The sequence below is a fragment of the Hemitrygon akajei genome, chromosome 9 (genome assembly GCF_048418815.1).
Source record: "Hemitrygon akajei chromosome 9, sHemAka1.3, whole genome shotgun sequence".
NCBI lineage: Eukaryota > Metazoa > Chordata > Chondrichthyes > Myliobatiformes > Dasyatidae > Hemitrygon > Hemitrygon akajei.
In genome coordinates, this window is record NC_133132.1 from 54,464,018 (window position 1) to 54,491,223 (window position 27,206).

At 39.5% G+C, this 27,206-nt stretch overlaps 1 protein-coding gene across 1 annotated transcript in view; it reads right to left on the reverse strand.

Moving 5' to 3' along the window:
* Nucleotides 1-2,165: 2,165 nt before the first annotated feature.
* The window catches only part of babam2 (BRISC and BRCA1 A complex member 2), a 189,150-nt gene continuing 164,109 nt past the window's right edge, over nucleotides 2,166-27,206 (reverse strand). The window contains exons 10-12 of the mRNA XM_073056025.1: nucleotides 25,261-25,343; nucleotides 8,358-8,511; nucleotides 2,166-2,556 (exon numbers count right to left, since the gene is read on the reverse strand). Coding sequence (XP_072912126.1) covers nucleotides 2,493-2,556; nucleotides 8,358-8,511; nucleotides 25,261-25,343 — 301 coding nt within the window. The 3' untranslated portion in view covers nucleotides 2,166-2,492. The remainder of the gene's footprint in view (nucleotides 2,557-8,357; nucleotides 8,512-25,260; nucleotides 25,344-27,206) is intronic.

The window sequence follows — 27,206 nt, forward strand, 5'->3', positions numbered from 1 at the left end:
ATGGACATTTCTGGCATAATGAACACATAGTTTGTAATGCTGGCATACAGGCTACATGTCCATATATAACTGTAAACGGATAAAAACACTGAGAGGGTGCACTGCTCTGAAAAGTCTCTGATGTTTACAGACAGAGAGGTGCCAGCATTAGGGGACTGGTGGTGATATGCTTCATCTGATAATTATGAAGGGTCAAAGATGAAATTAATTCTGCATTCCTCCTCCAACAGAGGAAAGGTTCTGGACTGGATGGTAGCTCTTTAAAGGCTGCACAAGGAGCCCAATGTTTTCATGTGGGGGATTCCAAAATGAGGAGTCATAAATACAAGTTGTTCTGGATAACAGATGGATTCCATTTTAACAGATTCATGAGGTGATTTTGTTCAAAAGTCAAAAATATACACAAAAATCACTTGATACAGTAGCCATACCTCCAAATAATTGTAACGAATGTCACCAAAAGCACTTAAGTCTGGTAAGAAAGGGTATTTACTGAAAATGAGAGAGTGAGGAAGCTAGATCTGCTGTTTGTCTGAACAAGCATATGTATGTGCGTCAGACTTTTAAATTTAATTATCATTCATATTTAATGCTTGTTCATATGTATGGGTATCCATAAGTTGGGAATCTGTAAGGAGAATGGCCTGTACATTAGTGATTCAGGAGAAAATTCTTCACCCAGTGAAACTCATCAAGAATCTGGGAGAAACTACACTAGTACATTTTTGGAGTAAACACAAAGGAGTAAATGGATTATGCTCTGAAGAGTTGGAAATGTATTGCACGATTGAGTTTGGTTATATAAATCAATATTGTGCTGTAAACTTTATATAATCCAATGTGAGGATAAACCAAGAGTACAATAATCACTAAAATGAATGCTTAGTGTAGCATTCTCATTTGCTGTGACATATGTACCTAGAGTTTGCAGCACTGAGAAATACACTTAGGTTAACATCATACATTATCAAGAGTATTGCTCATACTGTACAAAGGTCCATTTTAGTATGTTATTCTTGCTTGTACGATAAGCTTCTCATTCATTAACTGCTATGGGGCATCAGCTGGGCCGGTTCTGTTTCTGTGCTGTGTAACCGCAATTTCAATAATTGTACTAAATATTGAAAAAATCTTCATTTTTAACTTATTTCAATTTTAATTGAAAATTTCAGATTTCAAACCCCTAAAACAATTACCCATTATTCTTCCTTAAAAAGATTTAAATGTCTGTGTTTTAAGTGCTAGACCTTCTAAAAATATACTTATACCAGGTTAGAGACATTTCAAAAATACCGAAATTATACTGCATGTCTCTTCCTCATTCCCCAGATGGAACTTGGAAAAGATCAAACGTCTGAAATCTACTTCTTAATGTAGACATTTAGGTAGAGATAAAAGTGCTGACAAGTAGCAAACTGGAGCTGGACAGGGAATTTAGTCAGATTGCTTAAAAGCATCTGGCGTAGGGAGAGAAAATTTAAAGCTTTCTTTAAAAACACATTCTTACCTGATCTGACCCACCAATGTACAGAACAAGGCACAGTGCAAAGTATATTTCATACAGTAGCTGAGCTGGGATTGCTTAATGTTAATTTCTTACCATAACAATCTTCACTGTATTGAGATCAAAATTCAAGCCACACTTTGATGTAGAACCACATATCAAAATGCATATCAAGGGATGAGGGAGGATGCTGCAAGGATTAGAGGGCATGAGCTAGAAGGAGGGGCTTGGGTTGTTTCTCTGGAGCAATGGAGGCCAAGGAGAGGCCTGACAGAGGTTTGTAAGATTATGAGAGGCACAGATAGTCAGCCAGTATCTTTGTACAGGGTCAAACTATCTAATACTAGAGGACATGCATTTAAGGTGAGAGGGGACAGGTTCATAGGGGATGAATAGGGCAAATAATTTCACCCACAGAGAACAGTGGGTGCTTAGAATGTGCTGCCTGAATTGGTGGAGCAGGCAACGTGAGAGGCTCTTCGGTATATGAATATGCAGAGAATGTAGGGAAATGGACATTGTGTAAGTAGGTGTAATTAGTATAGTTAGGCATTTCATTATCAGTTTATGGGCTGATGGGCCTGTTTCTGTGCTGTACTGTTCTAAGAGGGTGGAGGAATCAGGAATCAGAGTGTGGGGTAGTGATAAAATGAGAAGGCAGTTGCATTTTCTACATTTTAATTTTCACAGCATCATACATCATTCAAACTTTTCAATGAGCATTTATTGTATCTTGGAACATTTTTTCTCATCAACTTGAAACATTTTATGTTGTAAGTAATACAGACTTTAACTGGCTGAACAACGTAAGAGACCTTTTTGTGTATAGGATATAGTATAGGCACGCCAATGATCTGCAGCCAAGTGGAAATCAACGTTCTTACAGTTACACTTGAGCATTCGAGGAAGATTGAATAAAATCCAAATGACGTCCTAAAATAAACAAATGCAACTGTTCGATTGGCTTTCTTCTGCAACCAGATGTCAACTATAACTTCCCATTAGCGAAAGCTGCCTCCTGGAACTGAGGAACATAGGTTTTGAAGTAAGCCCTAATGAACAAAAAACAATGGAAGCAGTGGTTAAAAATTAACAACACAAGGAAGTAGGAAGAACAATAAACTTTTTGATGACTTAAGTATGCAAAATGGATTTTCCCAAAACTTTAAAATTTTCTTTAAAACTTCAAAATTTTTTAAAGTCTAAAAAAATTAAACTTTAAAAATGCAAATGTGTATTTTTTCACCATTGTCCTTTTACACCAAATAATATTCCACCTTTAAATTCAAGATGTTTAATGTCATTTCAGTACACGAGTGTAAAGGAGGAATAATTGAGAGTGGGAAGGGAGTGGGACACATCAGAGAAATATTCTGTACTGATCAATAAAGCAATTGTAAGGAATCAAATAACCTTGCCCGGAGTCTCAGGGCTGGGTGGGTCTGCATCCGTGCACCTGCCCCTGGCTCTCCTTCTCTGCCACCTGTCCCTCACCCCTCCCAAGGCGCTCCACCATCGCCATTCTCAACATCCTTTGCTCCTGCCAGATTTATAAACTCGTTCTTTACACCACATTGACAAATAAATAACCGTGCAAGACTATTAGGAACCCAAGCTATAAATATGTGCCTTTTACACAGCATTCTACATAAAGTGACGCTAGGGATAGAAGTATTTGTACTTAAGGTGCCTTTGAGAGGAAGTGATGAAGCAGTGGTTGTGGGGTGGGGTAGTGAGTGGAGATGTTGCTCAGTGGGGAAAGCAACTCATTTTGAGTCTGATGCTCTTGGTGTGGATGTTGCTTAGCCTTCTCCTTGATGGGAATGGGACGAACAGTCCAAGAGCAGGGATGGATGGGATTCTTCATAATATTGCTGGCCTTTTTTCTGGCACCTTTCTGTATATGTCTTTGATGGAGGGTAGGCTGGTGCCAGTGATGCATTGGGCAGTTTTGGTTACCCGCTGTACGCCTTCCTGCCCATCATAGTGTAATTTTTATACCATGCATTGATGAATCTTGTTAGGATGTTCTTTACTGCACATCTGTAGAAGGTCATTATATTGATATGCATAGCCCAGCTCTTTAAAGCCTACTCAAAAAGTAGAGGAGTTGGTGAGTTTTCATGATTGTGTAGGACATGTTCTGGGACCATGAGAAGTTGTGCAAGATGTGCACTCCCAGGAGTCTGAAACTGCTCGCAGTTTCCACTGCTGTGCCGTCAAAGTAAAGAGGGGTGTGAGTAATAAAGTTGTTAACAATGTTAACTTTGAGGAAGATGTTACTTGCTTAGCACAAAGCCTCTAGCTCTTCCACCTTTCTCTGTAGGCTACCTTATTGTTGTTGGTGATGAGCCCCAACACTATCATGTCATCGGCACACCTGACAATATGATTACCTGGGGGTTTGGCTATGTAGTCCTGTGTGAGTAGACTGTACAATAGTGGGCTCAGCACTCAGCCCTCGGGAGTACAGGCGTTGAGGATGATGGGGAGGGAAATATGCAAATATATTTATTGACCATCTGAGGCCTGCTGGATAGGAAGTCCAAAACCCATTTGCACAGTTATGGATTTAGGTCGAGGAGTAGGAGTTCGTCCACCTACTATGGAATTATAGGGTTGAATGGTGAACTGAAATCCAGAAACAGCATTCTGATGTGTCTTTGCTTTCTAGGTGTGCCAGGGCCAGTTTTATGACAGATGATATGGCATTAGCCCTAGAACAGTTCTGTCAGTAAGCTTATTGGTGAATGTTCAGTGTGGCAGGGATGGAGTTTTTGATAGGTGCCATCACCAGCTGTTGAAACCACTTCATTGATGATTGGCATCAGTGCCACCGCGCTAGAGAATGTTATTCCGTAACCATCTGTAGGAAAATATGCAGGGGCGGATTCACTGTTTGTCTTTTATCTTGCCTGATCACCAACACGACAGTGAAAGATCAAATCTAACATTCTGATGGTTTTGCACACCATTATATAACCCTAGTATGTTAATCCTCCAGGATACAAGATGTCAAGACAGGTTAATATAACTGCCTGGAGAAGACAAACCTCTTAGCAATAATGTTACAAAAAAATTCCATGTATTCACACCGAATTTCAGTTAAAAAATATTGAAAGAACAATTTTAAACTGCAGATTCCTAGCCACTAAATTACATAGCAAGCACGGAATAGGAATAAAATGTCCTGGAGCACACATTTTACAGCATGCAATTCAAAAGTGACTCTGACAAAAGCTATACAAAAGTTCATTTTAGGTAAGATAAAATGCAAGGGGAGATAGAAAACAAAAACAAAAATACCCATATAATCAGTACACTCCTTTCCCACATTCCAGATTGTGAAGAGAGATAAACAGATGGCAATGAATATAAGCACATATATCAATCACTGAATCTCACTTCCTGCCATCTTGTAGGCTTCGCTATTCATGGAGGGGCAATTTCTAAAGAAATATCCTGCTCATCCTTTCACATTGTTTGGGATAACAGAGAAAAACTTTATCAAATTAAATGGAAGTGATACATTTAAATTTTACTTCTACTCAAATTCAATGCCATAGACAATGGCAGAAAACTTATGAAAAAGATATTATTGTACAGAAAATACAAGATAAATTTATGTTAAGTAATAATGTCGATTAAACAAACAGTAAAATGATTCATTTGGAACCAGGTTTTAGTCTACTTCCACGTTGATTTAATACAATATTAAATCAGAAAATTCTGCAAATACTCAGCGAGTTGAGCAGCATTTGTGGATCCAGAGATATTCTCTCTTTCAGATGCTACTGACCTGCTGAATATTTTTAGCATAGTTATTGGAAGAAGCTACACTGTTTGCTGATTTCATTATTGTGCCTCAAAGAATTATGGATCACTCAGAATGTGCTAATGTTAGATAATACAACAACTATTTAGTTGCAACTATAAAGAACCGTTATATTGATAAAACCTCATTTAATTATATCCAGATAAACATCAGGATGCTCCACCACTCAAATGTATGAAATGATTGTTATGGTTTTTGTCACATTAAAAATACATCTTACATAAATGTAGGGCAAACTGAGTGCAGTGATACAGCTCCTTCCTCAAATAGGCAATCACTTTGGGCACACACAAAGTTTGGAATCCAAATGCATTTCAGACCTTAAGTTTATTTTCTGCTTTCTATTCAAAGCAACAATAATTTGATTGGTGAATTTTACTTAACATGGTACTTATGGTTAAAGACTTAACACATACACTGCCTGTTGATTTAATTATTTAATTCTTGTACCTCAGATGACTATGGATCACTCAGAATATTCTAATGCCAATTAATACCAACTATCATTTCAGAAAATCACCAAATCAGAAGATGTTTTATAAATGACAAAAAGAAATCTGGTTTATAGGGACAATGTCTGGGCAATTTCTACATTATTTATTATCTATTCCACCCTATTCATTATCAACATTTAAAATAAAAAATCCTCCTTCCCATCAAGGTTAGCATCTAATTGTAACACAACGATCATTTTATATAAAATTGGAAACTAATGCAACTTACTTAATGCTAAGATCAGCTGCCATTTTGAGTTTACTAGCTCTCAGTAAGTCACAATTAGATACAGTGGCATGCAAAAGTTTGGGCACCCCTAGTCAAAATTTCTGTTACTGTGAATAGCTAAGCGAGTAAAAGATGACCTGATTTCCAAAAGCCATAAAGTTAAAGATGACAAAAAAGATTACTTTCTTATTTCAATCTTTTACAGTTTCAAAATAACAGAAAAGGAAAAGGGCCCGAAGCAAAAGTTTGGGCACCCTGCATGGTCAGTACTTAGTAACACCCTTTGGCAAGTATCACAGCTTGCAATCACTTTTTGTAGCCAGCTAAGAGTTTTTCAGTTCTCGTTTGGGGGATTTTTGCCCATTCTTCCTTGCAAGAGGCTTCTAGTTCTGTGAGATTCTTGGGCCATATTGCATGCACTGCTCTTTTGAGGTCTATCCTCAGATTTTTAGGTGATGTTTAGGTCGGGGGACTGTGAGGGCCATGGCAAAACCTTCAGCTTGTGCCTCTTGAGGTAGTCGATTGTGGATTTTGAGGTGTGTTTAGGATCATTATCCTGTTGTAGAAGCCATCCTCTTTTCAGCTTCAGCTTTTTTACACTCTGATGTTTGATTCCAGAATTTGCTGGTATTTAACTGAATTCATTCTTCCCCCTTCCAGTGAAATATTCCCCATGCCACTAGCTGCAACACAAGCCCAAAGCATAATCGATCCATCCTTGTGCTTAGCAGTTGGAGAGGTGTTCTTTTCATGAAATTCTGCACCCTTTTTTCTCCAAACATACCTTTGCTCATTGCGGCAAAAAAGTTCTATTTTAATTTCATCGGTCCACATGACTTGTTTCCAAAATGCATCAGGCTTGTTTAGATGTTCCTTTGCAAACTTCTGATGCTTCTTCTGATGAATCTTCCATGAAGGTCATATTTGTGCAGGTGTACACAGTAGAACAGTGCACCATCACTCCAGAGTCAGCTAAATTTTCCTGAAGGTCTTTTGCAGTCAAATGGAGGTTTTGATTGCCTTTCTAGCAATCCTACGAGCAGTTCTTAGAAAGTTTTCTAAGTCTTCCAGAACTCAACTCGACCTCCACCGTTCCTGTTAACTGCCATTTCTTAATTACATTACAAACTGAGGAAATGGCTACCTAAAAACACTTTGCTATCTTCTTATAGCCTTCTCCTGCTTTGTGGGCATCATTTATTTTAATTTTCAGAGTGCTAGGCAGCTGCTTAGAGGAGCCCATGGCTGCTGATTGTTGGGACAAGATTTGAGGAGTCAGGGGTATTTATAAAGCTTTGAAATTTGCATCACCTGGCCTTTCCTAACGATGACTGTGAACAAGCCATAGCCCTAACAAGCTAATTAAGGTCTGAGACCTTGGTAACAATTATATGAGAGCTCAAATCTCTTGGGGTGCCTAAACTTTTGCATGGTGCTCCCTTCCTTTTTTTCACTCTAAAATTGTACAAAACAGTAACAATACACTAATTTTGCTTAAAATGTTGAAAAGAATGTTTCATCTTTAACTTTAAGACTTTTGGAGATCAGTTCATCTTCTACACACTTAACTATTCACAGTTAACAGAAATTTTGAGCAGGGGTGCCCAAACTTTTGCATGCCACTGTACATGTGTAAAACTGGATGACCTAGATGACAATTAAAAATCCTGTATGGTTAACAGTAACTAATGCAAAGTACAAAATATTGTTTTAAAAAGGATTTTCATTTCCTTATAAAATGCTGAAAGAAGAATGTACAATACAAAAGTGAGAAAAATTATAAGACAAAATTATATTCAAAGCATACAGAGAATAAAAAGATTAAAAAGCTGTACTTAAATGCATGACCCCACTGCAACAATATTACTATGTATGGTCTCCAAGAGATAATAATAGAAATACAAGGTAATATTCAATACATTGCTCAAGTACACTGGAATGGTTCACTAGTCAACCATAAGCTATTGATTAACTCTTACAAAAGAGGTTTTTAAACCTGCCTCTTAGTACCCAGGAACTCCATCTGCTTCCTGAATGTAGATGAAAAATAGTTAACTTTCACGTACAAACAGTGAGTTCCACACGAAAGAAGTGCCCTCCTGTTTGCTTTCCCCAATTGTTTCATTTCGGAGATCGGATAACTAATGTTCAGAATTTGAGATGGGAAAGTGATAAATTATAACAGCAGCGGAGAAATATGGAAAATAAAACCATGTTACACAATCTGCAAGTAGTAACATGTACAACTCCTGTAGCAGTACAAATTGAAGCTATTAAATCTGTAAAGATACTTACTTTGCTCTCTTGGCCATCTCATTGCCATCCCAGCGTGGACTGTAAGGGTAAGATTTTTGTATCTGTTGGTAGAGTTGTCCACTGCTGGTAAAATGGTACACTGACTGGAAGGTCAAAGTGGGTTGATCCCGTGGAAAATATAGGGGCAAATCAACTGCAGTTAAAAAGAAAAAAAATTGTCATAAAGTTTGGAATGGGGGAGGGAGCTGGTTGCCATTAATCACGATGAAACATTCAGTTGGAAATAAAGATTGTATCATTTCTGTTGTGGATCAGTGAAAAAATGGTGGATGAGTCATGACTACAAGAATGAATGTAGTAACCTGTTCTTAATCATGCTTTGCTCAGTAGGAATACCTAGAAAAATAATTTTACCTTCTTATCATCCACTAGTCTTGTTCAGAAAATACTCAACAGTATCAATACTCTGCAGTAATTCATGAAATTGAGCTGACATGCATTAGAAAGAGTACTATGGTGGTTTGAACATAGTATTGTGCTTTAAAAGAGGGCATGCATGGTCCCATCAGCAGTTACTCGAGAAGCTTGTAGTCACTGGGCCACTGGTGTGTTCATCACTAAGAAGCAAGTCAAACCTTAGAAGTACAAGATGATCTCAATGGGGACAGTGCTAGAGGTAATACACTATGGCACTTAGGAATGAGAAAGGCTTAATGGGGAGACATCCTGCTCCAAACTAATATTTCCCATGGAAGCAGGTGAGGATAGATTAGGTTTGGCTGGGAAGAAGCTTGTCAGAGTTTAGACAAGGTGCTAACTTTTACTTTAAACAACAATTTAGGAGAGATGAAGAAAATCTGATGGAAAATAGGAAAGCTTGTTTAAGCTTGTTACTAAGCTGCATTTTTGGGGCTCCTTGGCCCCAGAGGAACACAGTCTCGTTCAGCGGTATCTATGGTTTGAATGATAATTAAACTTGATTTGATTTGATTTCTGAGCAAGGAATTAAGAGAACATGATGATTTTCTTCCAAACGTTTATGCATTATTGAGACGTGAACCTGATGATAGCCAAGCATTTTCAGTTTTTTGTATGTGGCATTTCTAACACTACTGTGCACAAGGTTGTGTTGTCTCCCTGGTGTCTGGGTTTTGGACATCTCATCTGGTTGTCAAATCCATGTGAATAGTACGATGTAGGAAGAACAAGGAAAAAGGTTCTGCTGAGGGAATTTAAGCAACTATGAACTAAATTAAAAGGCAAAACTAAAAAGGTAATAATCTCTGGATTGTTACCTGAGCCACATGCAAACTGGCACAGAGTTAATCAGATCAGAGAGGTAAGTGCATGGCTCAAAGATTGGTGGTGTGTGTTCAATAAGTTGTGCAAAAAGAGAACAAATAAAAATAAATCAAACTACCGTAGATTTCGCACTACAGAGCGCACCTGATTAAAAGCCGCTGGCTCTAATTTTAGAAAGAAAATCAATTTTGTACTTGTACAGGCCGCACCGGATTTTCGGCCGCAGGTGTCCCACGTTGTAATATGAGATATTTACACAGAAAGATATTACACGTGAGGATTTTTTAACTTTTAATTAAATCCATATGGTAACATAAACAAATACATATTGCAAATGCTTTTTTTCGAACCGTGCCTGTAACGCGGCTACTTTTAAATATACGTTGCGAATACTTTTTTACTGAACAACATTCCAATATCTCCTAACGACTGGTAAAAAATATATATACTGCAGCCTACCAGGAAAAGTTATTGATCGCCTTTAACTTAAAAGCAGTGTTCGCTCAGATCTAATGCCGCTCGCGTAATGCGCTCGCCCCCCTCCTTCCCGTTTATCGCAAACCGGTATTTTTCCCACAAGACGCGGCGAAACCGGGTGTGACGTCATAGCATCCCGCGATGTAGTACAGAAAACAAATATAGTTAAAACACTTCTAACTTTAACTAGAAAATGAATTACTAAGCAAAAATATTATAAACTAAATAACTGCCATAAAGGCAGCACAATGCTTTTCTTCGAGTGTTTTCCATGTTGATGAGGGTGAGTACAAATGACTGATTTACAATAATTTAATTGTGAAAGTGCGCTTGATTTATCGTACAATTTCATTGGACCTCTGTGAACTACTCATCAATTTTATTGGTCTACTGTTACGAGGCAAAATGTTTTTGGCGGCATGAAAAAAAATCATGCATTAGCCGCACCGTAGTAAAGGCCGCAGTGTTCAAAGCTGTTTAAAATGTGGGAAAAAAGTAGTGGCTTATAATCCGACATCTACGGTAATAAGCTAATGTGCATGGGCTCATTGTCTATTCATAAATCTGATGGTGGTGGGGAAGAAGCTGTTCCTAAAGCAGTGAGTATGTGCCTTCAGGCTACTGTACCTTGATGGCAGCAAGAAGGAGGCATGTGCTGGTTGATGGGGATGCCGCCTTTCTGAAGCATCATCGTTTGAAGATTTCCTTGATGCTATGGGGGCTAGAGCCCACGATGGAGCTGGCAGAGTTTGTAACTTCCTGCAGCTTTTTCTAATTCTGCGCAGAGACCCCCTCCATACCAGACAGTGATGCAACCAGTTAAAATGCTCTGCATGGTATATCTGTATAAATTTGCGGGAGTCTTCAGTGACATACCAAGTCTCCTCAAATTCTTAACTGATGATAGTCACTATCATGCCTTCTTTGTAATTGCATTAATATGTTGAGCACAGGGTAGATCTTCAGAGATGTTGATACTCAGGAATGTGAAACAGCTCACCCTTTCCATTGGTGATCTCCAGTGAGGACTGGTGTGTGGTCACTCGACTTCTCCTTCCTGGTCCAGAATTAAATCTTACTGATGTTGAATACAAAGTTGTTGTTGCGACACCACTCAACTAGCTGTTCTATCTCAATCCTGTATGCCTCCTTGTCACCAACTAGAATTCTGCCAAAAATAATTATGTTATCAGCAAATTTATAGATGGTATTTGAACTGTGCCTAGCCACACAGTCATGGGTGGAGAGAAAGTAGAGCAGTGGGCTAAGCACACATCCTTAAGTGCTCCAGTGTTGATTATCAGTGAGGAGATGTTATTTTCAATCTGCATTGACTCCGATGAGTAAGTCAAGGATCCAGTTGCAGAGGGAGGTACAAAGGACCAGGTCTTGGAGTTGGCTGATTAGTACTGAGCATATGGTAGTTTTAAATGCCAAGCTGTAATCAATAAACAGCAGCCTAATGTAGGTATTGCTATTGTCCAGATGATCCAAGGCCGAGTGGCAATCCAGTGAGATTGCATCTGCTATAGACCTATTGTGGCAATAGACAAATCGCAGCGAGTCCAGATCCTTGTAAAGGCAAGCGGTGATTCTGGCCATGATCAACTTCACAAAGCACTTTATCACAGTAGATGTGAGTGCAACTGGGTGATGGTCGTTGAGGCAGCTCAGCCTGATCTTCTACGGCACTAGTATGATTGACACCCTTTTGAAGCAGGTGGGAACCTCCAACTGCTGCAGTGAGAGATTCAAAATGTCCTTGAACATACCCACTAATTTGTTGGCACAGGTTTTCAGTGGCCTACCAGAAACACCATCAAGGCCTGTCACCTTGCAAGGGTTCACCCTCATAAAAGATGTTCTGATGTCAACCTCTGAGATAGAGATTATAGGGTCACCAGATACTGCAGGGATTTGCACAGGTGTAGTTTTACTTTCATCTTCAAAGCATGCATAAAAGGCCTGGAAGTGAAGCATCACACATGATGTTAGATTTTGCCTTGTAGGAAATAATGGCTTGCAAACCCTGCCAGAGCTGATGTGCATCTGACTCCATCTCTAACTTCAACTGCAATTGTTTTTATGCTTATAAAACAAAATATCCATAGGTTGAACCTGGAGTTTCTGTAGAGCCCTGGATCACTGGTCCAGAATTCTACAGATTTAACCCTCAACAGTCTACAAATCTCCTGGTCTTGGTTCATCCATGGAATTCATGGGACATGGCAGTCATATTGGAGAAGGAGTACAGGCTCCACCTGAACCATGCTGGGACCAGACCTTGGTCCTCGAGAAATACATAACTAGGGTTATGAATATGGCTTTAAACTAAATAGTGTTGGGGGGGGGGAGTAGATTTAACAGCTTGTAAAATTAAAAGCAAAGGAGTGTGCAGGAGAGGTTACAGAAGTCTCCAAAATAAAGAATAAGAGAAAATGTTTAAAAAGCACTAAGAATTTAACTTCAGGTAACCTAGAGACAAAATTGAAAAAGGTGGTGAATACAGGACTGAAAGTGTTAAATCTGAATGAATGCAGTATACGAAATACAGTAGTGTAGTGCAGTTTGAAATTGGCAGGTATGACACTTTGGGCATTACTGAATTGTGGTTGAAAGAAGATCACTGCTGGAAGTTTAACATACAGGATACACATTGTATTGAAAGGACAGACAGATGGGGAGAAAGAGTAGGGTGGCTTTGTCAGTAAAAGATGACAACCCTTAAAAAGAAGTGACATAGGATCAGAAGATGTAAAATCTTTGTGAGTACAGTTAAAAGACTGATTGGAGTTATATACAGACCTCCAAACAGTGGTTCGAATGTGGGGTACAAATTACAATGGGAGATTTTAAAGGCATGCAAAAAGGGCAATGTTACGATGTTAATGGATATTTCAATATGTAAAGATTGGGAAAATCAGAAAGGCGTTGGACCCCAAGAGAAGGAATTTGTATAATGCCTCTGATATGGCTTTTTAGAACAGCTTATGGTCAAGTCCACTAAGGAACAGGCAATTCTGAATTGTGTGTTGTGTAATGAACCATATTTAATCATGTGGCTTAACATAAAGAATTCCTTAGGAGGCAGTGATCATAATACAGAATTCAGTCTGCAGTTTGTGAAGGAGAAGCTAACATTGGATATATCAGTATCACAACTGAGTAAAAGTAACTTCAGAGGCATGAGAGAGGAGCTGGCCAAGGTTGGATTGAAGGGGACACCAGCAGGGATGCTGGTATAGACAAATGGCTGGAGGTTCTGAGAGTAATTTGGAAAGCGCAGGATAGATTCATCCTAAAGAAGTAGTATTCTAAAGGGAGGATGAGGCAACGAGAAAACAAAGACACCATAAAAGCAAAAGAGAGGGCATACAAGAAGGAAAAAAATTGAAGTTCAAGGTGCGTTTTATTGTCAATGTTCTGTATTTATTATACAACCTTGAGATTCTTCTGCTTAACAAGCAGTCACAAAACAAGAAACCTGTAAAGAATCCAATTAAGACCAACACCCAATGCGCAGGGAAAGAGAAAAACAAATCAAATCAGATGATGCAAACAATAAAGCAAGCATCAGCATTCAGAATGAAATTGAATCCATAAACCTGAAGCTGGGACAAGTAGGCCCATAATTTTAATCTCAGTCCATTACACGGGCAAATCGTCGTAAAGCTCGCAGACACTAAGCCTGGAACAGCTGGGGCATGACACAGCATCAGTGCCAGGGAGAGCGGAGAAAAATGTTGTGGAGCAGAGCTGGGTCGACTCTTGCCTCCAGTCCCGCAATCTTGCCTTTTCAGTCCATCTGGCTCAGTGTTTAAATTATTCAAGCACCAGGTCAACCCCGAACTCATGCCTGAACTCCAGCGCAGCTGCATCGATATGCTCTGGGCTGCTTCCATTCCGTGCTTGACCTTTCCAAATCAGCGCAGCACTTAGATGGATTAAAACCTTGATCCTGGTTTAGCTGGACAGGCTCCTGAACAGCTCCACTGCAGCTTTTCTCCACTCCACTCATTCCAACTACATCTCCGATTCTAACTCCACCTTCTCCTGTAACACATATCGACCTCCCTCCTGCTCTGGATTGCACCCCTTGGATTAGTCTCGCGTTCACTTGCCTCTTCATTGTTTACAGTGATCGTTTTACAGAATTTCCATATAAAAAGTGCTATTCATAGAGTATTTAGTTGAATGTCGCCCATATGCAGTAGTGCCATCTTAAACCAGTAGTGGGAACAGAGGAAGCTTTTAAAAACCAACAGAAGGCAACTAAAAAGAGAAAAGATGAATATGAAGGTAAGCTGGCCTGTAAGATAAAACAGGATACCAAATTTTTTTTTTCAAATATATTAAAAGAGAGGCAAGAGTGGACATTGGACTGCTGGGAAATGACACAGTAGAGGTAGTAATGGGTGGGGGGGTGTGTTTGGGGAAAAATTGTGGACAAACTCAATATCTATTTTGCGGCAGTCTTCACTGTGGAAGACACCAACAACATGCCCGAAATTCGAGACAGTCAGAGCAGAAGTAAATCCGTTATTAAAGATGAGGAATTATAAAGGGAAAAGCACTAACAGAATGCAGAATACGCTGTTACAGCTATAGAGAAAGTGCAGTGCAAGAAGACAAGATGAAAATGAGAAGCTAGATTGGAAGATAGAGTTCAATTTTTTTTGCACAAAAGGGTCTGTTCAGGAATCTAACATGGGGACAATCCCTGGGTCTCACTATCTCAGAGGACCTGTCTTAGACCAATCATATAAATATTGTGAAGAAGTCTGCAGAGGTTCGGCATTTCATTAAAATCTTTCACAAACTTCTAGAGATGTGTGGTGGAAAGTGTGCTGATTGGCTGCATTATGGCATGGTATGGGAACACACAATGCCTTTGAACTGAAAATCCTACATAAGGTAGTGGATTTGGCCCAGTACAACACGGGTAAAACCCTCCCAACCACAGAGCATATCTACATGAAATGTTGCTGTAGCAAAGCAGCATCCATCATCAAAGATCCTCATCACTCAGGCCATGCTCTTTTATTGCTGTTGTCTGTGGGTAGAAAGTACAGATGCCTCAGGATTCACACCACCAGGTTCAAGAACAGCTACTAACCCTCAACCATTAGGCTCTTGAACAAAAGGTGATAGCTTCATTGGTTTTAATAGTACATTATATTGTTATTTCATGCTCGTTATTTATTGATATTTATATCTGCATTTGCACAGTTGTTTACAGTTAACAGTTCCAGATGTTTCCAGACTAGTTACCATTCTATAGATTTGCTAAGTATGCCCGCAGAAGAAGAATCTCAGGGTTTTATGTGGTGACATGTATGTACTCTTGACAATAATTTTTACTTTGAACTTTGAACTGTCCTGGAGCCTGTTGGTGCATGTTTTGAAGCTTTTGCATCTTCTGCCCAATGGAAGGGGCAAAAGATAGAATGAATGGAATTGGAGGAGACTTTGATTATGTTGGCAATGGGAAGTGTAGATAGAGTCAATGTTTTTCATGATGGACTGAGCTGTGTCCACAATTCTCTGTGATTACTTGTGGTCAGGGCAAAACTGTTGCCATACCAAGCTGTAATACTTCTGATAGGTTGCTTTCTGTGGTGCATTGATAAAAATTGATGAAGGTCAATGGGGATGTGTCAAATTTTCTTAGCCTTCTGAGGAAGTAGAGGCGCTGGTTTGCTTTCTTGGCCATAGCATTATTGTGCTTGCACCAGGTCAAATTATTGGTGATATTTACACTGAGGATTCATGCTGTTTACACCTACGATACAATGGGACCTGTTGAGCACTTCTAGTATTTTCAACTATTATTTTCAAATTCCAAGCATCCATACTGTTTTTAAATTTTTCAGCAACCAAAGGATCACAATGGTTCAAGGTGACAGTTCATTGCCACCTTTTTCAAGGGCAATTCCAGCAATATCCATATACTGAAATGATTAGAAAAAATAATAGTGCATGTTATTATTAAATATTATATCCAGTATTTATGAAAATGTCATTTTGATGTCAACCAAGGACATGCATTAAATGTCATAAAGTTGCTGTGCAATGGATATGAACTAACCCTGTCTTAGATATTTATACTGAAAATTGTCTTATGATGAATTTTGTTTTGAATTGTTTGTGGACATTCTCTAAAGAATCTTAAAATTTTACTTTACTTTCCAATTTCTTCCCTAACTTTCTATGCATTGTTCACAATTTCTTTGTATACATTATTCACAATGAATGTACCCCCTTTAATTAAGCTCCGTCCTTAGTTCTTCTGCCATTGCCCTGTTTTCTTGCTATGGCACTATCTGCATGTACTTTCACCAGTTGTTTTGGCAAATCATTTGAAGTGCACAAAGCTGAGTATCTCACATTGTCATACCTAGGCAAATGACTATGGATTTCAAAGCTATTAATTACAAAGACAAAAAAAAATGATAAAGGAAATTCCCAAAAAATGGTATCAATAGAAAAGCAGGAAATCTGCTTGCATAATTCTTCATTTTTGCTATGAACTGCAGCATCATTTCTAATCATCAATATTGGACCATTTCCAAACATCACCTGTCTGATATAAAGTTAATGGAATTTAACAAATGTTAATTAATTTTTTTTTTTAAATGCTTCCAAACCTGTGCAGCTGAGTTTAATGCAACTATATCCAATTTAAGCAGAGGCCCTGACCATTAATGGTGCAAATGCTAGCATTAAGGATTTCTGGCTGGTATGTTGTACATTGTCCCCCCACCCCCTTCCCCATCATCATTAAAGAGGACTCTTGCCTTGAAGGCAGCTTAATCGATGGGTATGGAATGTTACAGAAGATGTCAAAAATGAGATTAGCATTTTATGGTTAGGGCAGAAAAGGTGTAGTCTTGCATGACATTTGGGTCATCAACAACAGAGGGGGGATGGGAATAGATTGGGGACAAGATTAAATGATGCTGATTGTGAGACAGGTTTAGAGATTACAGAGAGAGAGATTTGGTGAATAAGGAAAGAGTCAAGTGATGTGATGTGGAAGGAGCAACTTCCAACAAAGTGTTAAAAAACAGGCTGGGGGGGTTTGAGGAAAGCATAATTCCTCCTGATTCAGAAGCAGTTTCTGCCCTGCAGCATTCCTCTCCTCCCTTCAGCTGCCAGAATTTGCATGTCTCAGTAATCTCAATGGTTGGGGTTACACCTTTGAGAGACACCTCCTGCAAATGATTATTTTCTCATCCAGTCTATCGTGAAAGGTAAGTGGGTAGATTTAAGGTGGGTTTGGTTTCAGGCTGAGTTTGATACTGTAACTTTTTTTTGTAATTACACATGCCTGGGTCAAGGTGTCAAAGATAAATATGGATGTGTGCTGTGAGGAGACGGCAGTCTTTCCTTTTTGCTTGGTAATATTTGTACTTTGGAGCATGATGAAATACATACAAAAACACTTTGAAATCTACAACAGTGAAACAGGAACTTGTTTTTCCTCTCTCTCTCTCCTGAGTTAATTCTGCTTTTTGCTTGCTTTCACTCAATTAGTACCTCCTGTGGTTTAGTATATAGTTTTCAAGGCCCAGAAACTTGAGACCAAAAATATAGGCTGATTATCCACGCCAATACTGAGACAGAATGGCAGTATTGGATATGCTACTTTACACAGGACAATGAACTGTGACCATATCTGTACTTAAAGGTCAATCTAAAATGCTGTTTAAAACTATTTGAGTTAAGATGGGGCTAACCTTTTCAGTATTTATCCTCAATTACATTACTAAAATTTATTATTTGGTCATCGAAACATTGCTTTTTATACAATAGCAAAGATGCAATTATACCTGAGGGGGCATGGGATAGATTTTATTTATTTTTATTTAATGATACAGCGTGGAATAGGCCCTTCTGGCCCTACAAGTTGTGCCACCCAGCAACCCCTGACAGCCTCTGATTTAACCCTAACTTAATCATGGGACAATTTGCAATGATCAATTAACCTATTAACTGGTACGTCTTTGAACTGTGGGAGGAAACCGGAGCACCTGGAGAAAACCCACGCATTCCATGGGGAGAGGCTGTGGGGATTGAACTCTGAACTCTGATACCCCAGCTGCAATGATGTTGTGCTAACTGCTATGCTACCATGACGGCCAATTTACAAGGATTGCTGGGACAATAAATATTCACTAAGAGGAAAGACTGGATAAGCTATGGTCTATTTCTTTGGAAGAAATGAGAGAGGAGATTGAAATATGATGTGTAAGGAGCACCTAGATACAGTATGTAGGAAGTACTATATTCATTAGCAAAGAGGTAAAAGAGAAAGTAATTGGCAGAAGGATAGCAAGGAGATGGTGAAGCATTTTTTTTCACCCAGAGAGCGGCAAGATCTTAGAACTCAATGCATTAAAATGAAGGTGGAGACAGAGTCCTCGTCACATTTAAACACTTGAAGAGCTATGATCTGTATAGCTACAGACTGAAAGCTAGAAAGTAGAAATAGTCTGGACAGCACTTTTTTGACTGGCAAGACAGGAGGGGCTGAGTAGCTTTTTCATGCCAAGAATATTGACTGTGCTTTCAGTAGTGTACCATTCCCTTGGTACAGACGCAGTATTGGTTTAATACTCCGGACAAAAGTAGCTCTGACAGAAGCACTTTTATCCAGCAGGCCACAAGGGAATCAGCCTGGACCTTGTGCTTAAATTTCTGGGATGGGACTTGAATCTCCTCCCACAGACTGAAAAGCAAAAGCTGGAAGTATTTCATTGGCAGTAATGCATTTCGGATATTCTGGTCAGGAAGGGTCTTTCTAAAGCAAAATAATTTTCTTTTTAGCCACAATAGTCCTAGTCACATCTTTTGATTCCTAAGACTTTCTCTCTCCCTTTCTGAGTATCCCACATCACACAACATCTTTTCAAGGAGACAAAACTTTTCTCCAAAAAAAACACTAATTCTTGAAAACTTTAATCTTAGTCTACAAATTAAAAATATTCCAATCTGTCTCTTTTCATGATTGTACCAGCTTTCCAGGTTAAAAAAAAGTATCACTGAAAGCAAACCTTAAGTCTTTACATAAGATCTACTATTTTATAACAGGCCAGAATTTCCCAAGAAAACGACAGAAATTTTCATGAAAATACTGGCATTTCCCTTCATGGATTTTAGAAAGTTTAGGACTTTTGCATAAGCGTGCGTAATGGAGAAATCACAAACTTCCTGAGGGTTGCTCACTGGCCACTTCCCAACTCCACCCGGACATTGGACTCCTCATGGAATCCAACAGCAGAGTGCCAACCTCTGGAATTTCCCAGCAGTCAGACAAGAAGCTACCCACTAAACCTGTGCCAGATTAAATATGGTACAGGTTCAGTGGCTTCACTCTTTTCCATGGGCAGGAACGTCTATAAGTGAATGCTTCACATAGTTCACATTTTTTTGAATTAACTGAGTTTACTGAAATGTAAAACTTAAAACATTTAAAAGCAATTTACATACACATTAATCATACTACTAAAAGAATTTTTAACAAGCTTTGAAATTTTTTAATGTTTTTGGGAACATTCAAGCTATTTAACACGACCACACGATACCATATGAGCTGAAACCACTGACCAGAACGGAACCAGCACTGTTGAACTGGCTGCTTGGAGTGCCACTCAAAGTAAGTGCAGACTTAGTGGGCAGACAAAAAAGGTATGCAGGCAACTTGGCACTACTAGGAAACTCTCTGATCAAAGCTTCCAAGCAATGAATTTTCAGCAATCACATATAAAAACACAAATACTAAATTTCTGCCTGTATCAGAATGATCAAAAACATACTCAAGTGATTGCGTCCAAATTTCCGCATCCAGCACATAATTCTCTGAAACTTCGACCACCCCCATCTTTCCCTCCCCCTTTTCTGCTTTCCTCAAGGATTGCTCCCTACGTGACTCCCTTGTCCCTTTGTCCCATCCCACTGATCTCACTCCTGGCACTTATCCTTGCCCCTACACCTCCTCCCTCACTACCAATCAGGGCCCCAAACAGTCCTTCCAGGTGAGGTGACACTTCACCTGTGAGTCTGTTAGGGTCATCTACTGTGTTCGGTGCTCCTGGTGTGGCCTCCTGTATATCAGTGAGACCTGATGTAGATTGGGAGGCCGCTTCATCGAGCATCTACACTCCGTCCGCCAGAACAAGCGGGATCTCCCAGTGGCCACCCAATTTAATTCCACTCCCATTCCCATTCCGATATGTTCATCCATGACCTCCTCCACTGTCGCGATAAGGCCATCCTTAGGTTGGAGGAACAACACCTTATATCTCGTTTGGGTAGTTTCCAACCTGATGGCAAGAACATCAATTTCCGAAGCTTCCAGTAATGCCTCTCTCCCTCCCTTCACCATTTCCCATGCCCTTGTCCCTCTCTCATGTTATCTCCTTGCCCACCTACTGCCTCCCTCTGGTGCTCCTCCCCCCACTTTGTCTTTCTTCCATGGCCTTCTATCTCTTTCACCAATCAACTTCCTAGCTCTCTGCTTCACCCCTCCCTCTCCAAATTTCACCTCACTTATCTCCCCTCCCCCACCTTTCAAATCTCCTCCTCAGCTTTTTTTCTCCAGTCCCGCTGAAGGGTTTCAACCCTAAATGTTGACTGTACTTTTTTCATAGATGCTGCCTGGCCTGCTGAGCTCCTCCAGCATTTTGTGTGTATAGCTTGGATTTCCAGCATCTGCAGATTTTCTCTCCCAGCTGACACTCATACAGCTGTTGTTAGCTGTGGCTCAGTTGTTAGTACTCTTATGCCAAAAATAATAGGTAGGAGGTTCACTACAGAAATATGAGCTTAAAAATTGAGGCAGATACTTTTGACACTTTAGTACAGTACTGGGCAAATACTACATTGTGCTGTCTTTCATAGTAAATCAATGCACCATCTGCTCTCCAAATTGATCACAAAAGATCACATGAAACCATTCTGGAGTGGCATACTGAGCTATTTCTAATGTTCTATTTATCCAACAGTTAAAATTACTGGAATTGAATACAGTAAAACTCCAATAATTCACCATCTAACTACTGTATTGGGAAATCCTGATGGCTCAACAGCCAATTCATTTGCCACCTTTAACACACTGGGGTCCTGGCTCCCAGATCCCTTTAACTGTGCAAGCCCCAGGTTTCCATGCTACTTTTAAACTCACCAGGGCACCAGTTTCTTGTGTTCTCTTGAAATTCACCTGATTCTGTTTCCTGTACTCTCCTGAAACTCACAAGGCCCTGGTTCCTATGCTCCATTTAAATTTAGCAGATCTGCTGGAAACTTTATTTTACTATTCTATAACATGTAAAAAGAAGTGAATTAAAATTTCTTTGAGGGTATCAATTTGGGAATAACATCCAATAATCTGATGTATCTACCACTCAGCACCACTCAAATCCCGAGACTGCTGGGTTAACATCATTTTGCTCTAACTGGCCATATGACACCATGTTGAACTGACTGCCAGCTTTCCTACATTACAATCTGTAGTACCCTGATACATTTGGAAAGGGTTTGGGAAATGGCTTGAAAAAAGGTCCTACACAAAAACTGAAAAATAAGAGATTTTTGAAGGTTTACAATAACTCGTTAGATTTTATAAGTTTGCATCATTCAGGATTCTCAAAATATCTGTTTATTGCAACACTCCTCCTCCCCCTGCCACACCAGATAGATTTAAATTAAGAAACACCGGGCACACTTTATCTCACCCTAAAAATTTCGCTTAATTTTTATTTCTCTTCAGTCTAAATCTGTAGGAACATTATTAAGTTTTGAGCAACTGGAGATAGCTCACATGGGATGCCACGTTTGAATTGGGTAAATGAGCTCAATCCAGCTGCAGGGTAATACTTTGCTGTAATTAAACGATCTTATGGTCATTGGCTCTCAATATTATCGATCTCTACTAACACTGCTTGCAACATATTTTATGTGGTCACAGCTCACAGGTTCCGGAAGAGGGTGATGGAGCAGTATCAATTTAGTAACGAGCTTTGAATTAAATGGATTGTGAGGTTCATAAATATAAGAAAGAAAATTTAAACACAGGAAGATATGTTAAGAGTTAGGAAAGGAATTTGAGAATGGTAAATGTTTTGCAGAACAGACCAAGGAAAACCAGTCAAAGTGACAAAATGATTGCATATCTGGATTGAGGGATACTACAGGAAGCATCATACTGTTTATTACTTTCTGAATCAAATCGGTTATTTTTAGTTGCACCTAGTTTTGGAGCAACAGGACCAAAATTTGAGAAGATTTGTAGGTTTTATTTGCATAACAGTATTTGGAAATTTTCAGATTTATTAGAAAAAAGTCCACCATTAATTTGCCCTATACAGATAGGTTGAGAAACCCAAACATTCAGCACATTACTATCTTAGTGACTTGAATAACACAGTAATAGCAAACACCATTCCAGTCTTGTTCAACTGAGATTGTGTGTTGGGTGGGGCGGGGGGGGGGGGTGGGTCGTTGGAATTCTTAGCTTAACACAAATGAATCTCTCTTGATCTTTCTCTCAAGTAGATTCTAACTACTCTGAAGCATTACCGAACACAATATATGAAAAATCTATAACCCAGATTATCTTAACTACCCAGATAAAATGGGCTAAAGAAGCATATCTGTTTTCTTTGAAGTACTAGCAGCACAGGAAAGTAGATGAACAGAACTAGTAAGCACAAGACAGACAAAATGTAATGCTATATCATTGGCAGCTCCTACATAATTAAATTGTGTCACTGCATGACTTGTATTTTGGCTTGTACAGCAATGAAAATATTTGCTGTCTCCTGCTAACATTGATAAGTACCAATTCCTAAAAGCAGAACAATGCAAATTTTGATTGCAATCACAGGTACCAAGACTCTTGTGTCAGAGGTATGCTTCTTTTACAAAGAAAGTGGTAGGTGCATGGAACACATTGCCAGGAATGATGGTAGAGGCGATACATGAGGGTTATTAACAGACCCCTTGATGGGCATATAGAAGAAAGAAAAATGGAAGGCCACGTAGGAGGGAAAAGTAAGGTTGACCTTAGTGTAGGTTAAAGCGTCAGCACAAAATTGTGAGTCGAAGAGCCCGTGTGGTGTTGTAATTGTTCTATGATCTAAAGAGCACATTAGAACAGAAATGCTAAATAACAAACTGTTCTACTAATTTCTTGCTGTTCCAAATTGAGTAAAATGAGAAATCTATTAAAGACTATGCAGTGACACATCATTAGTATGCTTAAAGCATTCAGATAACTAACAAACTAAAACAATGAAGGAAAATTTCAAATGACCATCCCCTGAATTGCTCCTCCAGCTTCTGTTAGAATTTAACATGCTGCTGTGTTCTGAGGAAGAGTCACTGAGCCGAGACGTTGACAGGTCTCTGCTCCATAGATGCTGCTTGACTGACTGAATTCTTCCAGCATTTGTATTTTTGTTTTACATCATGGCATCTGCAGCATTTGTTTTCCATGCTGCTAGTCAAATGTAACCATGTAATCTTTTCCATTGTGGGCTAATAGATATCTATTCAAGTTATAATTGACAAAAATTTCCAGGTATTTTGCAATAAGTAAATAATGACCAATGCAAGTACTCCTATTAAAGAAAATATAATGTAACAAAGGTGAAAAGAATTTTGAATTCTTTGGCATGAACTGCCAAAACCTGAGTAACACACACAAAGTGCTGGAGGAGCTCAGGAGGTCAGGCAGCATCTATGGAAATGAATGAACAATCAACTTCTTTAGGCTGAAATCCTTCATCAGGTCTGGAAAAGAAGGGGGAAGAAGCCCGAATAAGAAGGCGGGGGGAAAGGAAGGAGTACAAACTAGAAGGTGATAGTTGAAGCCAGGCGGGTGGGGGAGGGGGAGTGAAAAAGAAGTTGGGAGGTGATAGGTAGAAAAAGTAAAGGCTGGAGAAGGAATCTGATAAGAAAGGAGAGTGGACCATGGGAGAAAGGGAAGGGGGAGGTGACAAGCATGTGAGCAGAACAGAACAGGTAAGAGGAGAGACAGAATGGGGAATGGAAGAAGAGGGAAGTGGGGGTGAGGGAGGTGAATTACTGGAAGTTAGAGAAATTAATGTTCATGCCATCAGGTTATAGGTTATCCAAGTGGAACATGAGATGTTCCTCCTCCAACCTGAGAGTGTCCTCATCGTGGCAGAAGATGAGGCCATGGACTAACACGTCAGAATAGTAATAGAGATTAGAATTAAAATGATGTTTTTTGCAGATGGCACAAAGGTGCTTGACAAAGTGGTCACCAATCGAGTCTCACCAAGGCTGTATCGGGAGAACTAGATATGGTAGATGACCCCAACGGATTCGCAGGTGAAATGTTACCTCACCTGGAAGGACTGTTTGAAGCCCTGAACAGAGATGAGGAGGAGGTGAATGGACAACACTTCTTCTTCCTGCAAGGTTAAGTACCAAGAGGGAGATTAGTGGGTACGGATGAATGGACAAGGGAATCATGGAGGAAGCATTCCCTGCGGAAAGTGGAGAATGAGGAGGAGGTAAATATGCGTTTTGGTGGTAGGATCCCATTAAACATGGTGGGAGATGCAGAGAATGATGCGCTACATGCAGATGGTCATGGGGTGGTAGGTAAGAAAAAGAGGAACTCTATCCTTGATAAAGTGGCAGGAAGATGGGGTGAGGGCAGATGTCTGGGAAATGGATGAGAACATCCCCATCACTTCTTCAGTCCTAGGAATCTTCATCTTCCTCCTACGCTACCTTCCCTGCACACCCCAACTCTCTCCTCTGATTGATCCCAGCTCTACCTATCACCCCCACCCCCAGTTTCTTACATCATCCCCCTTCCCACCTACCTGGCATCACCTATCACATTCTATCTTGTATTCCTTCTCCTCCCTCCCAGCTTCTTATTCTGCCTTCTTCCCCCTTCCTTCCAGTCCTGATGAAGGGCCTCAGCCTGAAATGTTGATTGTTTATTCATTTCCATGGATGCTTCCTGACCTGCTGAGTTCCTCCAGCATTTTGCATGTGTTACTCTGGACTTCAAGCATCTGCAGAATCTCTTGTGTTGATGATTAACTGCTAAAGCTCACCATATTAATCCAAAATCTCCCAATCACATGTGAGATTGCTGTTTAAAAGAAATCTTACTTACTATGAACTAAAAAGCAGAAGTCCTTCCATATTAATAATAATGTGAGCTTGGTAAATCCTTCAGCATCATACTCCACAACACCACTGGAAAATAAAACAAATTAGCAGCAATGAATCAAAACAACACTAGCAGAGTTCATAAAGAGAATTAGTAAATGACATCAAAAAGCAACAAAAATCTTTATTTCAATATTCAAAGCTTGCTCACTTTTAATAGCAAATGGCTAGAGAGAAAGACTTGACTGTATTCAGAGACCTGGAAGTTCATCAGTATTCATAGAGATGTGGCACAGATGGCAATAAATGGTTTACTCAGCTATGTCAAAAGCCGAAGGAAATTGCTGCTGAACAGACATGCATGAGATTAAGGACATTTGCATGTTATGAAGTAGTAGACAGACTGCAACCTGCCAGCTGAAAAGTCATATTCATATGAGGACTGGGAGACCGGTGCATAAGTTACTGAGGGCAAGAGGGTACGGACTTTGAGTTTAGCGATGGAGGGGGAACCCCAAAGGACAGTGGGCAATTCATAACCTGATTGGAACCTTTAAAGCATGCTACTACCAAGCAAGCAGCTACTTAAAACCTCAGCGGAGTTGTGACTGCTCTGTGACAGCTAATCTTGAAACTGGGGGAACTAATTTATCCTAATAATGCTTCAAAAGAGTAATGAACAAAGAATGAGATCGTTACATATGTGACCAATGGGTAACATTACTGATCTGCACAGTGATGGATTCCAGCAGGTCAAGTTTCCTGAGTGACTCAAATCAACCCACAAACCACTGCAGTCATGTTCCACTCCGAGGAAAAAAATCATACGCTCAGTGTTGGAAAAAAGCTCTACCACAGAATCAAATTTCTAGACCAATGTGTGGGCTTACAATTTCAAAACAACCAAATGTACACAGGATATGTTGTCTAATAAATTTTAAGCTGTTTTTTTTTGCATTCCAGATGGTCATAACAGATAGTAGCATTTTTTTGCTGTTTGAGAAATTGCACCTAAGACCATTAAGTAGACAGGTAAATTTTTCTTAACTTAGGATCTGGAATACAGGAGACTGAGGAGTCATCTAACTAATCTGTATGTCAGAGGACAAAACCAGAGGGCATAGATGTGAAGTTATTGGTAAGAGAAGTCGAGGAGAAATATTTTCAGTTTTAAAAGTGGTGGGAATTTGGAACTTACTGCATAAAAGCGTGTTTGAGGCAAACCTCTCCCCATTACATTTTTCAAAATATTTTGAATGTAGTTGAAGCCATAACCCATAAAACTGTGGATTAAAGGAGCTGGCAATTGGGAATAAGGATTAATGTTTTCTTTGAAGGTGGAAGGCTGAAACAGAAAACAGGAAACGCTGTAAGCACTCAGCAGGTCAAGATACATCAGTGGGGAGAAACACAGAGCCAATGTTTCCTTAGAACTGGAAAAAGGAGAATACAGGCGTGCTGAGTTGGAGAGAGGGAGAGGGGTGGGGAGGTCAGAAATATTGTCTGTGATAGGGTGCACACCAAAATTGTCAAGTTAACAATTACTTTAAAAAACATCTGGAGACGTATCATTTAAAAAAAAATTGAAATCTAGAGATATAGCCACATGTGTGGAGAAAAGAAACAGAGTGGTTACTTAAATTGAACAATTTCCCAGGGTAGAAATGACAAAAACTAGAGGACACAACTTTAAGGTAAAGTTGGGGGGGGGGGGGGGGGAAGAGAAATGTTTAAGGCAGATGTGTAAGGTTTAGTTCTCAGATTGCATCAGTCATGCTTATTATCTCACATTTTTGAAACCAATTCTGTCCTATTCCATGCCTGCCCAATACCAAAGTACAACAAAATAATTAACCATACATCAGATATGCAATTCCATAAAACCCTTAACAGGATAATATCAAACCAAAGTCATTTTTTGCTCAACAAGATACCAGAAATAATATAGCT